General features: G+C 41.3%; 2 protein-coding genes across 2 annotated transcripts; one reads left to right on the top strand and one right to left on the bottom strand.

Moving 5' to 3' along the window:
- Nucleotides 1–503: 503 nt before the first annotated feature.
- Nucleotides 504–1,445, top strand: LOC308289946 (lysophosphatidic acid receptor 6-like; the record flags this gene model as incomplete). The annotated part of the gene is made up of 1 exon (XM_080731726.1): nucleotides 504–1,445. One exon carries the CDS (start codon nucleotides 504–506, stop codon nucleotides 1,443–1,445), a length of 942 nt encoding a protein of 313 aa, XP_080587852.1.
- Nucleotides 1,446–7,875: 6,430 nt separating this feature from the next.
- Nucleotides 7,876–18,891, bottom strand: itm2ca (integral membrane protein 2Ca). The gene is made up of 6 exons (XM_080731313.1): nucleotides 18,648–18,891; nucleotides 14,595–14,738; nucleotides 13,863–14,051; nucleotides 12,458–12,568; nucleotides 11,827–11,977; nucleotides 7,876–8,748 (listed from the first exon to the last, which is right to left on the bottom strand). The coding sequence occupies exons 1-6, from the start codon at nucleotides 18,741–18,743 to the stop codon at nucleotides 8,657–8,659; spliced, it is 783 nt and encodes a 260-aa protein (XP_080587439.1). The 5' UTR covers nucleotides 18,744–18,891; the 3' UTR covers nucleotides 7,876–8,656.
- Between the last annotated feature and the right edge of the window lie 354 nt (nucleotides 18,892–19,245).

The raw sequence follows: 19,245 nt of genomic DNA, 5'->3' as shown, positions 1-19,245 counted from the left end.
AATAAAAAAAGATTATTTGTCCTTGTTTTTGTTATTGTGTTGTTGATTCCTGCCTCCCATCCCCAAAAGGACCATAACGGAAACAAGTCTTCTGGGTTTTTTGTGCTTTTATCCTTTTGAACTAAAATAAAAAAAATAATGTGCTCAATCAATCAATCAATCAATCAATCAATCAATCCATCCTCCAGTACATACTGTACATACTGTATGTACATAATGTACATACATAATGTACATACATAGATGTATTCAATTATGGCATCAGGCGGCAGTGGCCCGGAGGTAGATGTGTATAGATACTGTGAATAAAGCAAATGGCTGGAAGTGACACTGAATCATACGTGTGGGGCCAACCCACGCAGCCACTTCCTGTGACAAACAAGATTTTCCGTCCTTTTTTGAAGATCTATATCTAGAGTGTGTAACTGGTGGTTTATGCAACTTTTAGGTTCACATGAGACACATTAGGTCCGTCGTTCAACATTGCTGAACAGTAGGCTACCATGACAGAAATTGGAAATGGGACAGAAAATGGACTGGAGCTGGCCAGTATGACCTATTCTGTCATGTATGGCTGTATTTTAGTGTTGGGCTTTCCTCTCAATGCTGTGTCACTCTGGATTCTGGTGCGCCGTCACAGAGTGAAATCTCCCAGTGCCGTCTTCATGATCAACCTGGCACTTTCAGACCTTCTGCTGGTGATCTCCTTGCCTATGAGAGTCTCTTTCTATGCTACGGGTTCCTGGCCCCTGGGCGTTATGGCATGTACCTGGGCAACTATGCTCTTCCGCAACAATCTCCGCTCCAGTGCCATCTTCATCACCTTCATCAGTGTGGACCGGCTGCTGGCAGTGGTTTACCCACTGAGGTTTGGGCATCTGAGAACCACCACCAATGCCTGGAGAGCCTGTGCCTTGGCTTGGGTCTTTATAGTGGCTGCAAACATCCCAGAGAGCGTGCATTTTATAAGAACCATGGAAAGCTGCAATGAAACTGCATGTTTTGCAGTTGACGACACATTTCGTGTCTGTGGTGGTGACACATTTGCTGTATTGCGGCTGATTTATGGTTGGCCTGTTTTACTATTCGCCATGCTGCTAGCAGTCAATGTTGTGTCCACTGCTATGGTGTACTGGACTCTTCGCAGACATCTCAATGACTCTGCAAGGATCAACAGCAAGATGAATGTCATGCTCATTTTTGTCATGAACTTGTTGATGTTTGTGATTTTTTTCTTGCCTGTCAATGTGGTCATAATGGTTAAGTGGATAGATGCCATCAAGCCTACACTGTGTCTCTGTAGTGTTAACTGCTGTCTGGATCCACTGTTGTACTACTTCTCTTTGGATGCCTTCTGGAAGAAACAAGAGAATATGGACACCCGTCTTACAAGAGAACAGTTGGCTACTGTAGGTGAAGATGATGCAGTCCAGGGTAATTCATAATTTGGTTCATGAACCTTTCAAGTGCCAAAATTAATATCCCTTCTGTCATCATTTCATGTTTCCAGCTTTTCATCAAAATGTAAGATTTGAATCTTTTTGTCTAATTATTGTACTGTGTTTTACCTGCATAACCGAACTCAATTCCTGTGTTGTATGTTCTACAGTATGGCAATAAAGTGCTTCTGATTTATATGTTGTTGGCTATATATTTCCTTCTGCTACGATCTGCTACTTTCAATCGACGATGGCGACTGTGCAATATTAGTTCTACTCGACCTAAGCGCGGCCTTCGACACGGCTGACACGCTTAGAACGAGGGTTGGCGTACAGGGATCTGCCCTAGAACTCCTGCGCTCCTATCTAAGTAATAGATCCTTTTCAGTTGTCTCAGGAGAAACCTCCTCTCACTCGGCCCTTCTCACTTGCGGTGTCCCGCAGGGGTCTGTCCTTGGACCCCTCCTCTTTTCTATATGCTGGAGTTAGGGCACATCATCCGAAAACACAAGCTCTGCTTTCATTGCTATGCGGATGACTCGCAAATTTACGTCCCAGTTAAATCCCCGACTACTGGTAGCTTAAATGGTCTAAGGGCCTGTCTCGCCGACATAAACGCATGGATGTCACAAAATTTCCTCCAATTGAACACCGATAAGACAGAGATCTGGGCAGCCTATCAAGTGCTGTGAAACCGAGTGCAAAAAGCTTAGGTGTCTTCTTTGACTCAGACCTTACATTTAATATCCAAGTCACAAAAACTGTCCAATCATGCTTCTACCAACTCCGAACAATCTCAAAAATCAAGTCAATCCTGTCACCTCCAGACCTAGAGAAAGTCATACATGCATTTATAACCTCCCGCTTAGATTACTGCAATGGATTATACACCGGCCTAACACACAAAACCATCTCTCGCCTGCAACTGGTACAAAAAGCAGCTGCCAGACTCCTGACGAACACAAAAAAACTTGCCCACATCACCCCTGTCTTAGCAACCCTCCATTGGCTTCCAGTAGTTTTTAGAATTGATTTTAAGATTCTTTTATTAGCTTTTAAGGCCCAAAAGGACCTCGCCCCACAGTACATTACTGACTTGGTGCCTCCATATAATCCCTCACGTAGCCTCAGATCCTCTGAGGAGGCCCTCCTGGAGGTCACAAAAAAACCTCAAATGGTGACAAAAGGTGATCGGGCGTTTGCCGCATGCGCACCCAAGCTTTGGAACGCCCTACCCGTGGCAATCAGAAAAGCTGATTCCTTAGCATCTTTTAAATCACTTTTAAAAACACACCTGTTCAGGAAAGCCTTCCCCTAGATCACCTCATTTTGCCTTAATTGTTTTGTGTGTTTTTATTGCTTGCTTTTAATTGCTTTAGTTTTAAGGTGTTGTGTTGTGTGCTTTATTGTTTGCTTCTAATTGTTTTAGTTTCTATGGCTCTCATTGTTTCTCTCCTGTATGCTATATTTTTTATTGTTGTTCAGCACTTTGTGACTTATGTCTTGAAAAGTGCTATACAAATAAAGTTATTATTATTATTTCCTTGCAGCTGCTTTCAGAACCTACTATGCAGTAGTAGAAAGTACATTTACTTAAGTAGTCTACTGTACTTAAGTACAGTTTTGATTGTCTATACTTTTATTTCTGCTCCACTACATCTCAGAGGCAAATATTGTACTTTTTACTCCACTAAAATGATTTGAAAACTTTAGTTACTATTACTAACTTTGTGGATTTTGATTATTATTACAAAACATAACCACTTCGGCTCTATTGACCTTATTCCTGGCCACTCCCACTGTGGGCCTGGTGATGCCCACTGTGGGAGCAGTCACATATCAGAGTTTCCTGTGGTGAGCCCCATAGATATATATGGTGAGCCCCACATCATTGAGTTTCCTGTTTACCAGTGTTGCGATGTCTGCATATATAAGCGATCAGGGCCTTTTTTGTGTATTTCCTTAAATGTTTTTTAAACCAGTGGTTCCCATGCACATTATTTCAGGTCAAGGACCCCCAGATTAATTTGTATTTGTCAACAGACTCACAGAGCCCCATCTGAAAATATGTGGTGCTTGTAGATCTGCTATTTTCAAAATATTTTTGTACATTTGAAAACTTGGAACATTTTACTTGGGTAAAATGAGACATTCTGTATAATGAGTACTTTATACTTTTAGCACTTTGAGTACATTTTGATACCAATACTTTTGTACTTTTACTCAAGTGAATTTAAAACTTCACTTGTAACAAAGTATTTCTACATTGCATTGGATCGATTCTGGGCCCTGTCCTTTTTAGGCTACTATATATTGTGAACGTCAGGTCGCAGTTACTATCAAAACCTCCACCGGCTGTCAGTCTGTCCGTCACACGTCACGTCACGCTTTTGCCCTACTCATATCTCCGCCAACGTTGCCCCTATCCATTTCTCACATGGCCTACTTCTAGTGCCACCATGAGGCTGATTTTTGCTAAACACATTTTTGGACACTGCTCCTACATATTTTGGCCTAAAATCACGCAAAGCAGTACACAGTATCTCTAAAGTCATGTCATCAACATGGATCTGTCCCATTTCCCATATCTAATCATGGTCTCAACAAAGGCTCTCACTTCCTTCTTCACACGGTAGTGGGAAAGGATGCAAGCGTGAGATAAACATGATGACATATTTATTAACAATAGGCCCTAACCCTAACCCTTTAACTAACTGGACACCCCCAATGACCCCTGGGAGTCCCAGACCATACTTTGAGAACCACTGTTCCAATGGATCCAATGGCAGTTATTGTTACAAGCTGTGGTTAAATATTGTAACAACCCTGCAAGAGACGCGCCATAATTCGCTATGCCAAGCGAGCTAGCTCTCTTGGTGTTTAGGGTTGCTTGCCTGCTGAGTGGGGGGCTGGGGTTCGCCTGCCCCGTTCAGTCTGCTAAACCTTACAATATTATAAACCCTACAGACAGATATAACCAGTTCAACTTTTTCTAAAGTAGCAAAGATAGCAGATCTACAAGCTCACAACAAGTTGAGATGCGACACTGTGAGCTTGTAGGTCAGATATTTTGAGTGACACTGTCATATGACCTGTTGTGCTTTTATGTTGATTGTACTGTTGATCGGTTACAATGAAAACCTCCAGCTCATGTCCATGTCCATGACCGTGACCATGAGTGAGTCACGCTGTCATACTATAGGCTTTTACACACTGGTCTCCAACAGATGGCGCCAGAGCGCCACTGGAGGGCAGGCACGGTCTAGTCAGCGACCGAGTATTTCCCGGTGAGTTTAAGGCAGCGCAACGGTGGGGGCTTGGGAGTGTGGGGAACACGCACCACTGACTATTGCTGATGATGGAGAGGTTATATAGCTTGAGAGGCACTCTTGCCGATTTAGTAAGAGACTCGTCGCCAATTGCAAGATATTTAAAAGTTATTTGGGGCCATGATTATATCCTTTTCTTCCCTCAACTAGACTAAGAATTTATATTGTAGTCTGTCTGTGTTATTGTTTACAACCACAATTATTCACGTGTGGCAAGATCGCGGTTCACTAGTTTTTAGTAGCCTATAATAGTGTAGGCTTAGAAGCCTTTTCCGAAGTTAATTTAATGTTTTCCATTTAATGATTTCCTTTCTCCTCATCTAATCTTGCGCTAATGCACGCAACTGTTTTTGCCATGTTTTAAGGCTGTGTAGGCTTTTCAGAAGTTAATTTAATGTTCTCAATATAATGGTTTCCTTCATCGTCATCTTCCGCTAATGCACACAACTGTTTTCGCCAGGTTTAAGGTCTTATTTTAGTTGTTTCTTTCTCATAAGCTCGCAACCCTCCTTGCCCATCGGCCCCCACCGTTGCGCTGCCTTACTCACCGGGAAATACTCGGTCGCGTCTAGTCACATAGTGGCTGGCCAAGATGGCGAGTTGGCAACGCCCACAGGCACAACTACTTCTCTCAACAGCTGTTCGGTCGCTCATCGCCCTTACAGTGTGTTACTTAAAAAAAAGCTGCTGAATTAGTTTAAAGCTCCATTATTTGGAAAGTAGCGAGAAGTAGGTAACGGTGGAGCGTGGGGGAGCCCTAAAAAAATATCGACCAGGGGCCCTTGCGGTGGTTAATCCGTCCCTGAGTGGTCTAATGATCTGAGTTTCAGCAGAGAGGTTCCATAGTCAAACCCCAGTCTACCTGTAGTTTGATGATGGAGTACTTTGGAATGTTCTTTGTAAAGATATGCATGAGTAACTCATATGTCTTTGAAAATGCACTGGGCACCCATAAATTGTATACTTGGGTGGCTCAGTTGGAAAAGCTCTAGACTCATCATTGAAAGGTCAGGGGATCAAATCCCAAATTTGGCACCTCTGCATCTGAGCAATTGACACTGAAGGCTTGATTTTTCTCTCCTTTAAATGTCCATTGTCATTGACAATGCATTGGGCGCTTAAAGTTAAATATTTAAAAAACTACAAATTATTTCAAAATAAAAATCTCAAGAATGCATGTCCACAGTAAGGTGGAATTTTTGAATTGTGAATCAAGTTGCTCGGTTAAAGTATGTAGGAACAGCGGGGTGCCAAAGTTTTCAGATTTACATTTTAAAAGTTAAATATCTCCAAAACTACAAAATATTTCAAAGTAAAACGTTCATGTGCCTAACTGTCCACAGTTAGGTGAATTATAAAAAGTATGAATGGAGTTTCTAGGTGAACGTGTTTTTTTGAGGTGCACAAATCTGCCATTGAGCCCATGTTAATTTTCCGAATTTTGTAAAGACTATATCTCTAACACCATGAAACATTTCAAATATTCATTTTCAGGCAAACATTTCCACTTTAAGCTGAACATGATAAAGTTTGAACGGTGTTTCTAGGTGTATGTTTGTAGCTATAGTAGCCAAAGTTTGTACTTTTTCCATTGACAATGCATTGGGCGCTTAAAGTTAAATATTTCAAAAACTACAAATGATTTCAAAGGAAAAGTCACAAGCATGCATGTCCACAGTAAGGTTAAATTGTAATGTGTGATTTTACTTTGAAATGTTTTGTAGTTTTGGAGATAATTAACTTTTAAAAGCCACATCTGATAACTTTGGCACCTCACTGTTCCTTCATACTTTAACTTAGCGACTTCATTCAATATTCAAAATTTCAACCTTACTGTGGACATGTATGGTTAAGATTTTTACTTTGAAATAATGTTCAATTTAAAAAATATATTTAACTTTAAGCACCCAATGCATTGTCAATGGAAAAAGTACAACATTTGCCAGGCTACTAGAGCTACAAATGTACGCCTAGAAACACCGTTCAGACTTTATCGTGTTGAGCTTACTGTGGAAATGTTTGCCTGAAAATGAATATTTGCAATGTTTCGTGGTTTTAGAGATATGGTCTTTACAAAATTTAGAAAATTAACATGGGGCTCAATGGCAGATTTGTCCACCTAAAAAAAAAAACACGTTCACCTAGAAACTCCATTCATACTTTTTACAATTCACCTAACTGCCGACACACATGCTTGGAACGTTTTACTTTGAAATGTTCTGTAGTTTTGGAGATATTTAACTTTTAAAACTTGAATCTGAAAACTTTGGCATCTCGCTGTTCCAACATACTTTAACCGAGCAACTTGATTCACAATTAAAAAATTCCACCTTACTGTGGACATGCATGCTTTCGAAATATTTAACTTTAAGCGCCCAATGCATTGTCAATGACAATGGCATTTTAAAGGAGAGAAATAATCAAGCCATCAGCGTCAACTACTCGGAAGCAGAGGATCTGATGCTGGGATTTGATCTCACAGCCTTCTGATAACGAGTCAAGAGCTTTTCCAACAGAGCTACCACAATGCAGAAGGTCTAACGCCCAATGTATTTGTAAAGATGTGTTGAGTCACCCATGTATATGTTTGCATAGAAAATTCCAAAGTAGTACATCATTAAACTCTGGGAAGCCAAAAAACTAATCATTAAAACACTATAATATCTCTCAGGCACTTTTGGCACGTCTCTTATTTAATATTAACTTAATAATTGAAATGGGAGAAAAAAACACTTCGAAACACTAAGAGAACTGTGCCCTGAGTTTCTGACAGGTAGTAAAGTGGTATCAGGCTGGATTAACCATTGGGCCGGTGGGGCCGTTGCCAGGGGCCCTTGGGGGAACTGGGCCACATGGTCATTGACAATTTACTATTAAATGTATACATTAATTAAAAATCAAATGTGTGGGCCCCTCCTCTGTTGTTTACAGGTGCTTTCTTGGCCCACAGATGATCATCATGGCTTAAAATCCAAGCTGGGTAGTGTGCAGGGTTTAATCCGTCCCTGAAGCCTACACAAATATAGACACGGTTATTTTAACTACTTTATTCACAGACAAGAGTTCATCAGCAGACAAAATATACAGGTCAAGGTTGTTTTGTTTAACATGTTTCTAACATAATGATATAATAAGCTCCTTTATAAGTAGTGATGACTTTAGTCCAGTCTCTGACTCTGGACTAAGGCTTTAAGCGTGGTCTTATAAAGTATTCTAACAGTGATGTTTTTTTCTTATAGAGATAAACACATGCAAGGGTGAACAAAGATAGTGTTCTCAAATGATTCACAAATGCGTAAATTTAAAGACAGCGAAACAAAAACAAGTGCGTTTCCTGCTTGGGGACACATGTGACAGGCAGCGGTGGCAGATATGACAAGACAAGAGATAGCGAGATCATTATCTCTTAAATCTAAGCTTCTTCTCAAAAGTAGGGTGAATGTTTGGTTCAGCAAAGCAAATAACTGGCTGTTCTTCTAGGACACACTTAAGACACAGCAATCTCAAGAGCATGAGGGGGAAGGGGGTTGCAAAAGTACAGTCACCTTGACAACACATGGAGACGAAGGTCTCACCTAACAACAGTAGCCATCACGCTAATCCCCTGTAGAGGGGAAGTCTAAAGTTATTATTGGCTGAACAATGTCGCTACATGGTTAAGAGAGAACCAGTGACACTACAACATAGTATTGCAATACACTCAAAATAATTAGCTCTGAAAATTAAAAGCCACATTTAAAAACAAGATAAAAAGAAGTGCACCGTCAAAATAACAAGAAAGAAAAAGAAAACACAGTTAAAGTGCAACTCATACATGAGACATAGGTGCTACAGTGGCTGAATGTGCTTTTTTTGGGGGGGAGGGTGGGGCAGGAACAGCAATCACATTTACGCCTCATCACAAATGACTGTCTCCACCACAAAGGTATTCTCAAAGTGACGAATGTGGTGGCAGTTCTTCGCCTCACGCTTGTTGATGCCTGCAAGAAAGAAAAACAAATAGTGTGGTGGTGGTTAGATGAGGCAACATGAGGACATATACTGTATGGTGTACGCGAATGGAATGGAATCCGTAGGATATGGGGGTGAATACAGTAGAAGGCGCGGCTTGTGATTGGCTGAACCGGAGGTCGGGAGCGCTCCGCTGTGCTCACTTGGACCGCGCGGAGACGCGGTTGAATGTTAACCTGGTGAAATGCTAACCTGCCAATGCTGGTGAATGTTAACCTCTATGCCTAAACGTAACCCAAACCATAACCACAATAAATAATGTCCAGTATTCTTTATGTAAATAGTCGAGAATTATTTCCACAAATTCAATATTTTATACAAAGCAGCCCAAGTCAGTACACTAACATGACGATTTCAAAGCATGTCTTTAACTTGTAGATGTAGATCATGAATAGTTAGTTGTAGTATACTATTTGCATCTTTCATTCATTCTAAAACATGTTAATTGGCCAGTACCTACGTGTCCTTTGTCTAAGAACCGTGCATATTTATTTCTTTTCATACTTAAATTGTGTTAATAGACGACCATTACCTGTCTTTAGTCAAGCACCTTTATTTCTATTTCATTCTACAAATGGCCACTATCCGTCTTTTGTTTAGGAACAACAGTACACTTTTATTTCAATTCAAATTGCAATGCGCATGCAAGTCTAGTGAAAAGCTACCACACCGCTGTCTGATGAACAGGAAGAACAGGAGGGAGGACCGGGGGTGCATGAACGAAAGCTTGAACGTAACTGTTTCAGGAAGTGAAACTAGGAACTAGGAAGTTGTGATGGCTTATATAATGATGATAATGACAATGACAATGATAATGATAATAATATTTGTTATTATTATAAAACTACTAATGGTGAAAGGTGTAGATTAACATCATATTTGGATACTGGTAGATCCTTATTTTGGCAAGCGGTTTGTTTTTCTTGCTGTTGGAATCGTTTGAAACCTAATTTATGGGTAGGATAGGCAACTACAAGCTTTAAGCTTCAGCCTATTCCTTTTGATCACCGTAACAGTGCAACCAATGTTTTTTTATTGATGTATGATTGTGTTTTTATTTATACTGTGATGATGATCAAATAAACTTAAACATAAACTTAAATTAACTAGTTTGTTCACATTCACACCAAAGAACGCGTCATTTTGAACAAATCCGTCATGAACGTCCCATCGCTACTGCCAGACAGTTGTGTTCGTTAGGGTGCCATGCCAAGCTGGAGGCAACACTGTCGGTGACTCAATCTGGGTCTGTGTGCTGGTGGATCTTTGGTGACTCTATGCCACCCAGACACCTACTTTAAAGGAATAGTTCACCCCAAAGAAATTAACCAGAGATTACGCCGGTTATCAAATTGTTGGCTCAGTAATGTGACAAAAGCAAAAAGATCTCTGTGAATTCAAGGCAAATACTTATTTTATTTTTTATTTTTTTTGGGTGAACTAGTCCTTTAAGACGTTTTAAGACATTTAACACATCTGGTGCCAACCCTGAGTTTCCTGAGTTTGAAAAGGTACCACCCCTGTGCCAACCCCGAGTTTGGGCCGTTTTTGAATAAAAAAATTAAAAAAAATTGGACCTACAGAAATGTATTAGGCATGATCGCGATCGCGAAATTGCATGTTTAACCCCCATACCAACCCATTCTTTCAAACAAGGCAGCCATGTTTGTTTACATCTGAAGAAAACATAATGGCTAGTAAATCATGAATGCCTGAACGGATTTCCAAGCGGATTGTTTTGTTTGAAAGCTGTGAACAGTGTGCACACACGTGGTGCATCATCTAGGCATGGGCGTGCACGATCCGTGCACTATAAATTACAAGGAAGTCTATGGAGACCATGGCATCGCGGGACATTGAAGAGAAAAAATCATTGCAACATAAGTGTCAAGACAATAGAGTCAATGGAAAATGAGGATAACAGGTCTACAAATCCAACAATATTACAAACTAGGGAATAAAACACATTTATGTTATAACGTTGCATTCTTGATTCAGGTTTTTATATTCTGTTCTGCTCGTATTTCATTTAACAAATCTGCCAACAAACATAATTTAACTAATTTACTGCCCCAACCTGAGAATCCAGAGACAAAGCCTTTGGTCCAGGCCGCTCCGCCCGAGAAACCAGAGAATTTGATCTAATTTATAAAAACAATCCTGAATGTTTTGGAAAAAAAGTGTGGCTGTCTACTAACCATTTCATCCAGGGAATGATTATTATTGTATCCTCCTAAAAAAAACTAGAACACACCACTTCACAAAAGTGCACATAATATAATAACAGGTAGCAAAGGATCTCCCCTCAACCTTTCCTAAAACAGAATTTCTATTATTCTTTTCTAGGGCATGTGCAGTCAGTGTACTTGTCGCAAAAGGACAATTGAGGACGAAATCATATGACGCTGCTACAAGTTTGGCCTTAACACCTACGTATCCATTACTGTAATAACTAACAAAACATTTCCACCCCTTTACCTCCCAGTCCCTACAGCAGGGTTCCCCAATAGGCGGCCCGCGGGCCATTTGCAGCCTGCAGGGGGCTACTGTCTGGCCCCCACCAACCCCAGTAATAATGGTGGTATAAGAGCAGCAACAACACTAGTATATCGTCGTTGTCGGGTGGAAACCTTGTATCTCCAAATGTGTAAGTTCTTTCGCAAAGTAAAGCCCTGCTTCATCATGCAAGACCATCGCACAAAAGTAGTGAAAATAGCAGATCTACGCGGTGCGAGGCGTTGTGTGCTTGTAGATCGGCTGTTTTCACTAGTTTAAATCATTTTTAAAATGATAAATGCAAAACCAACGGTTTTGGACATACAAGATTTTCACCCGACAACGACGATATCTGAACTATCACTGGAGTAGCGGGAACGCCACCGTCACCCCCTGCAATGTTGTGGCCCTCGGCTTGGTACCCTAGACATAATTCGGCCCTTGGGGAAAACTAATTGGGGAACCCTGCCCTACAGGCTATGATGCCAACCTGAGAGAGAACACTGCACATCTACGTAATCCCCTACAAAGGCCCTAATCCCCCAACTCACGTCTGTGGGTGGTGCGGCGCCTCAGGCGGTACGTGTCCTTGCCGTTGCACAGGCGGTAGATGAAAGGTCCAAGCTGCCGCATGTTGTGCACCTTTCCAGTCACAATCATCTCCTCGTGGATGATGTAGGTCTGAGGCAAGTATGTTCCTTTCTACAAGAGACATATGAATGTGTGAAAAGCTTATTTTTTATATTTTCTTAATTAAAACTATAAATTACCTAACTATAAATTCCCCTAATACTTGATTTATTTTTGTTTATGTGTAGCTTGTGTTTTTCATGCTCTATTTTAGTCCTTCTATTATGCCTTTTAAATGTATTTGTATCCCTTGTAAAGCACTTTGAATTAATTACCTTTGTGTCTGAAATATGATAATAATAAAAACTGATATGTAGCTTGGTTGAATGGTCAAGTTGAGATTTCACAGTTTGCAGGACTAGTTCAAAACCTTGTATATGGCTGCTGGACCAAACACAAAACACTACAGGACTTTTAATTTGAAAAAAGGGTTACTATAAAGTAACTTGTGACACTCCACCGAGGTGAGTGATTAAGTCATCCAGGATATTATATTACCAGGAGCAGCAAAATACATAAAGTCTTATCAGATGGCAGAGGCAGCGCTGTTACCTTGACGTTGATAAGTAGTTCCCAAAGGTTGCGAGGCGGCATGACGATGGTGGTGTTCAGCTCAATGACGTAGCATTTGTCCAGGGCGATATCATGATAAGCAGTCAGTCCCTGGTAAAGACAACGTTGTTTTAGCAACTGTTCTGTACATTCACCGGTATAGAACGAAAACTCCTTTGTGTTCATTTGTAAAAAATCTGAACCGTGCATTGTTATACTCTCAGAGTTAGACACTGAGGATTTTACTGTGTTGGACATAAAATTGTATGGGAATTATTATCTATTGATTGGTACAGGGCAACATATCTGATAACAATATTTTCCAGAGAATGAAGCAGTAGAAAATAACACATCCACAGAGATTTTAAAACGGTGTGGAATAAGTATTGCTTTTCCCAAAATGTATTATGATTGTGATATGTATAAAAGGCATGGAGAAAAAAAGCTGATAAACAGCCAAAAAGATCATGCACATCCAGAGCCATATAGGCTGGGTGCTGGACTGGGTCTGAGGAAGACGTTACCACAGTAAAGCTCTACATTGGGAACTGCAAATTTGGTGTGCAGACTTTTTTCTCTTTTATTCTTATAAAAGGCAGCCATCACGTTTCAATCTTGCAGACTACACGATTGCTGCCTTTGCTGCCTTATAATCGTGACAGGGAAATAGTGAACCTTATGCATCAGAGGTGTTGTAAAAGTGTGACATCTGGTGGTTGAATTTAGTCACGTGCATCTATGCACCTTTTCTGTGTGAATAAAATGCTATTTTGACCAATCTGTATGGAATCTTAGTCCAATATCAATCACTAACACATGTGCAGTGGTTGTTGGTCTCTCTTGCTTTTCTATCGACACATGCACATCCACTACTACTGTGGTACTGCCTGAAGATCAAAATTCTATTTCTCCCTCGAGCGAGCAGGCAAGCTCTATTAGCTCAGTGGTCAAAAATGTCAACACTTGTGCAGGAGACCTGGATTCAAATATCAGGTAGGACAGTTAATAATTATACTCATTTAATGCCACCATTAAACTTGGATTTTGGTAGTCGAAGTTTGCCACGCTCTTTTATGTTTACAATGGAGACGGCAGGCAGGATCAGGAAACAGAGAAATGTGTGTTTCCCTGCCAAATTTAACATGGGAGGAAATACAGATTGTTTTTTGTTTTTTTCATATGCGGTTTGAACTGTTTCCGGGTCAATACAAGATGTGCTACTTTTTGAGCAGATAAACACCAGCGAAATGTTGAATTAAATCAAATAAAACTAATATCTCAGGAATCTCGGGTATGGCGGCGAAAGACTCTCGGGTTGGGGCAGCCAATGTGTTAAGTCGAGTCCAGCTTTCAGAATGTGTCTTGTTTGCTCTGTGCGGCCTGTACGTGTCTGTCCACGCCTCACCCTGTGGAAGTCGTGGATGATGTCGGCGGGGTCGCTGCCTCCAAAGTGGGGCACGGGCACTGTGATCTGCTCATAGTTGTCGTCCAGGTAGATGCCCACGTTCTCCTCCAGCTCCTGGCGCCCGCGCAGCGGCGCGTACATGGAGTCTTCATACAGCACCCTGCAGTGGAACAGGTTCTCCTCTGGCATCTGAGCACGCATGCACGCACGCACGCACGCACACACACACACATACACATATACAAGGTATTAGAGGCAACCAACATAGAGGACTCCTATACATGATACACAGATCATTGTATTGTTGCTGTACCATTACATGCAATGACAGCAAAGACTTGGTTTCTCTTAAAAAATAAAAACGTTTTGCACTGTGGCTACGAGCTGTGCCATCTCCTTTCTTAAGCATTTGTATATCTCCCATGGTCAGCCCCTCCTTACTACTGGTTCCTGGTACCCACATGCAACCACATCGTCTGGCTGTGGCCCACCTTTCGAGAAATGTCTTTTTAAAAGCCTAAAAATTGTGAAAAGTAGCTGATCTAGATGCGTTACTCTGAAAGTTCGTGAAAGATTTTGATAATAACATGCTCAAAATATAGGATACTAACAATCTAATTTGAATTGAAATTACATCTTTGTATATATATTTAACCAAGTGGCCCCGTGGTCCCTGACAGTTTGAAATCCACTGTCCCATACTATCCAGCAGAGGGCATCAGTGTGTCTTACGTGTGGTATGAAGTAATAGCGGTATACATAGATGGAGGCCAGCACCAGTCCAGACATGAAGACCACCAGGCCAAATGTCAGGCAGCACAGCCCGTTAAGGGCAGACTTCCTGGGCCGCAACGGAAGGACCAGCTCCTCATCATCCTGGAACACACACACACACACACACACACACAAATACAGAAACATGTGCTTATTATATGAACGTGTTATTTGCAGGCAGCATCAGTGCAGCCAGAAAATGACTAAGCTAAATCCTCGCTAAAAATGAAAATCGGCCATGGGAAAAAAAAGACTAAGCGTGGTCCAAGGAAGCGATGACGATGCACTTGGTAATGGGAGACTGTTGACCGAGATGGTGAGTAATCCGTTCAGCCGCCTACAGTCTTGCATGCCATCTGCCACGCCGCCTCAACCTGTGTTGGCAGCGTGGCACAGCTTGGCACGGCTTACACACACTATGAAAATAAATCCCAATGCATGGACCTCTGCTTACTACCATCATTTCCACTGCCAAGTGGGAAAGGGAAATACTATTTTAAAACACTCGCTAACCAAATAAAGCTGCAACCCGTTAACTCTTTGTGTGCGAATAAAATGATACTTTGATCAGTCTGTATGGAGAGTATGTTAATACAATACAATATGACACGACTGACAATTGCGGTGCTTGTGGTTTAGTTGGTCACGTCAAAGGTTTCAGCTGTATAAAAGTGGGTGAAATTATTTGTCGTATGAGCTCCATCATTGCAATTTCAAGAAAGGTGGAAAGAAATAGGAAAAAAAGGCCAGATATCGATATGAGCAGTGTGAAATATATAAATATTAAGGTGCATGATATGCTAAAAAAGTGTGAACCTGCTCTTCTATTAAGAAATATACTGTAGATTATGTGGTCGAGTAGAATCACTACTTGTTCACAAGGGGTATTGCATGAACGCCAAAAAATGCAATTCATCCTCTGTCGAACCGGGCTTTCCTGTAGCTCAACAGTAGGAACATTGTCATTCGCGAACTGCACCTGGGTTTGAACTAATCCCTGTAAGGACTTAAACTGGTACAGATTGCAGCTTTAAGCTTTGAAACTGCACTAAGGTGAAAGTAGTTAAAAGGACAACAAAAGGCTGCTATTCCCAGCTGGCATTGAAGAGGGAAAAAATCTGGCTGATGCCATTATTACAACGATGGAACTGGAAAGAGAAGGATGATGACACTCAGTGGTGTCACACCAAATTCTAGGCCCTGGGTACAAGGGTTCACTGCGGGCCCCCCATGAATGTTCTTCATAGCGGGAGAACTATTGTGCTTGTGCTTTATTTATTGAAAAATAGCAGATCTACAAGCGAGTGCCGCGCTGCGAGCTTATAGATCTGCTATTTCTGAAAAGTATTTTTTATTTCAAATCCTTCTAAGGTTTTTTGAAAAACCTATGTTTCTATGTCAGTGGTGCTCAAACCTTTTCATGTAAAGGACCCCCAAAATGATATGTATTTGGCCCACGGACCCCATCTCAAAATATTTAGTTCCAGGCAGGGACCCCCCAGAAGCAACATTTTAGTTACAAATGTTCGCTTAAAAAATACATATATTCAAAGATTTGCACACATTTTCATGACTTTTCAAAAATAGCAGATCTACAAGCTCGCAATGAGCTTATATATCTGCTATTTTTCAAGCGCTAAAGTATAAAATAATTAAGGCCCCTCCACCTTGGGCCCTAGTAACTCAGTCCCACTTTTCCTCCCCTTGTGACGCCCCCTGCACTCCTGTGATGACACGGTATGAAGAGGCAAAACCTGTTTAATAAAAAAAAGTGACACATAGCCTGAAAGCAATATCCATGCTGTAGGCCTACCCTTGTATTCTTAAACCTAATATTAGGGCATCTTTTTGTTCAGAGCCTCAGCAGCATTTCGTGGTGTAATGTAATATGCACTGTATATTTCAGACAGTGCACAGTACTTTGGGAAGCCAATAACCTTTGCTGGAAAACATCACGAGGAAAGAGAAGGGCATGCAAACAAGCAAATAAAATGTCTCATTTCGAGGACACACTGTCCGTCCTCTCGTCCAAAGTGGGATAGAGATTCTTCTTGCACAGTGACTGTGTGACACACACTTGGGTCTAGCTGTCTCTTAGCAAAAAAAAAAAAAAGGCATTTGGATTTATCTGGATAGGATGCGCACATTGCGCAGTTCGCATACACTCCAAGAGTGTACAAATGAAAGAGGTTATAATGTAAGAAGAGGTTACATTTGTTCACTTCATGCAATGTCCACAAAGGTAACCTTGGTCCATTTTAGAATCTATCTTTTGTTGGTTTAAAGCTGAAATTGGGAACTTATTTGAATACATTTTTATTTTAACCAATCTTTATGGTAGAGTATATAGGCTTATTACTACAACATCTGTATGGTAGAGCATATTTATACAATACAGCTAACTAACTAACTAACTACAACACAGCGGGGGCGGCAGTGGTAGAGTGGCCGCTTGGCAACCGGAAGTTTCCCAGTTCGATCCCGGGCTCCCCCAGAGTTAGTGTTGAAGTGTCCTTGAGCAAGATGCTGAACACACTAATTGCACCCGATGAGCAGGTTGGTGCCTTGCATGGTTTCCTCCTCCATCGATGTACAGTATGAACGTGTGTGCATGGGGTAAATGTAGCCTAATGCACAATGTGTAAAGTGCCTTGCTACTATTTACTAACTACAACGCAACATGGTAGAGTATGTTAATACATCTCTATGGTAGAGTATGTTAATACAATATAACTATCACATCTGAGTATGTTAATAATATACCGGTAACTAGGCGCAGTCCTGCAGTTGTTGGAGGTGGCCTCCCTGTTCTTTCATTAGAAATATAGACCCTTATGTAGGGTAGAATCCAGATGATAACTTAAAGGAGTAGTTCACCCCCAAAATGACTTTTTTTCTATTGATTACTCACGCCATGGAGAGTAGAGTTCAATAATATTTTTTTGGTTTTTGTCGCATTCCTAAGACAAAAATGTGATAACAATAAATTTACCCCATTCGTTCCGGATGGGGACCCGTTTCGAAACGGATCCCCATCCGGAATCAATGGGGGTAAATTTAATCAAATCAAATTTTTGTCTTAGGAATGTGACAAAAACAGAAAAAACAAAAAATATTATTGAACTCTACTCTCCATGGCATGAGTAATCAATAGAAAAAAGTCATTTTAAGTAGTACAGCTTGAAGCACATAATATAGTCTACAAGTTGTGGATGCAATCATTTTGTCTCTCATGATGTGCAGCCGGGCACTGCAGGGTTCGGATCCCAGGTATGTATGGCTATAAAGGTAACGGATTCCAGCTTTTAAAATCCTGAAACATGATTCTGCCTGGGTGAAGTTGAGGACTCCATTCTGCTGGCTTGCTTCCATGGAGAGCTGCTGCTGCTTGTGGTGGTGGTAGACCAACTTGAAGCGCGCACCATTTTGTCATCCCCCAGATTAGCCTATTGTGCATCCCTTGCCTTCAACGTCTCTAAGGTATAAGGAGTCGTTTAAATAGAATATTTTAAGAAATAATAATAACACTCCTTCCACATCGCCCATATATATATCCCTTTGTCTAAACATCTATATATAAGGCTACTGTAAATGGAATTAATGACGGCATTCATTGGGACAGCGGTCTAAACTTAAGCTTATTAAAAATAGGTAACAACGGTGTTGTCGCAGAGGAGACCGTTTCTCAGGCATCATTTTGTTTCCATATAAATGGCGCTGGATGGAAGCTGCCAAGAAGGGAAGGGGGGAGAGAGAGAGAGATAGAGGGGGGTGGGGGGAAGAGTCCTCCCCTGCTGTGTTTGTTGCTGTGCAGGTGCAACCTAGCCTAGAGGACAAGTGTCCTGACACTGTAATAATAATGACACTGACATCAATGACAACAACAAACGGATCCAAAATAGACGACCCAAAGACATCAATCATGATCCATGGAAAAATATCCGATCTACAAGCTCGCGACGCATTGTGAGCTTGTAGATCGGATATCTTTGAGACATTTATAATACTCACCGTCTGGTGGTGGTGTGGGATGAGGACCTCGGTCTTGTCGCCCTCCTCTTTCTCGACTTTCTGTCCCGCGACAGACTGGAAGGTGATCTTCACCATGGTGGGTTCTGTTGGTTCTGCTGCTCTCTCCGAGAGCGATCAGCAGGCAGCAATGCTCACACACAGCCTTACTGCTGCTGGACTGGACGGGATGGGATGGGCCTCTCCTCCTCCGCTGTCTGACTGACTGTGTGTGTATGTGTGTGTGTGTGTGTGTATGCCTGCCTGTCACCACTGGGGCTTTACAGTGGCAACAATGTGTCTGTTTTGTCTTTGATCTCACCGGAAGTTTGCTGCTTGCGGTTTTTTTCCCAGTCTTTAAAGGGCCAGCTCGCTACTGATTTACTTAATTGGCTATTCTACACACATGAGTGTTGTTGGTTCTAAAAAATAAATAAAAAAATAATAATAATCACTTATTTACATTTATTTAGCAAACGAGGGGCCAATTAAACATATAGCCCATCTTACTTCTACAAATGCTGTGAAGTCTGTGATAGCCAGTCATTTGGGGATAAACAAGGTCTGATATAGCCTAATAGCAGGGTTGTCAACATTGGAC

Source organism: Nannobrachium achirus (genome assembly GCF_963921795.1).
Source record: "Nannobrachium achirus genome assembly, chromosome: 8".
NCBI classification, from domain to species: domain Eukaryota; kingdom Metazoa; phylum Chordata; class Actinopteri; order Myctophiformes; family Myctophidae; genus Nannobrachium; species Nannobrachium achirus.
The sequence above is the reverse complement of the archived record's forward strand: the minus strand, read 5'-3'. Positions and strand labels throughout refer to the sequence as shown.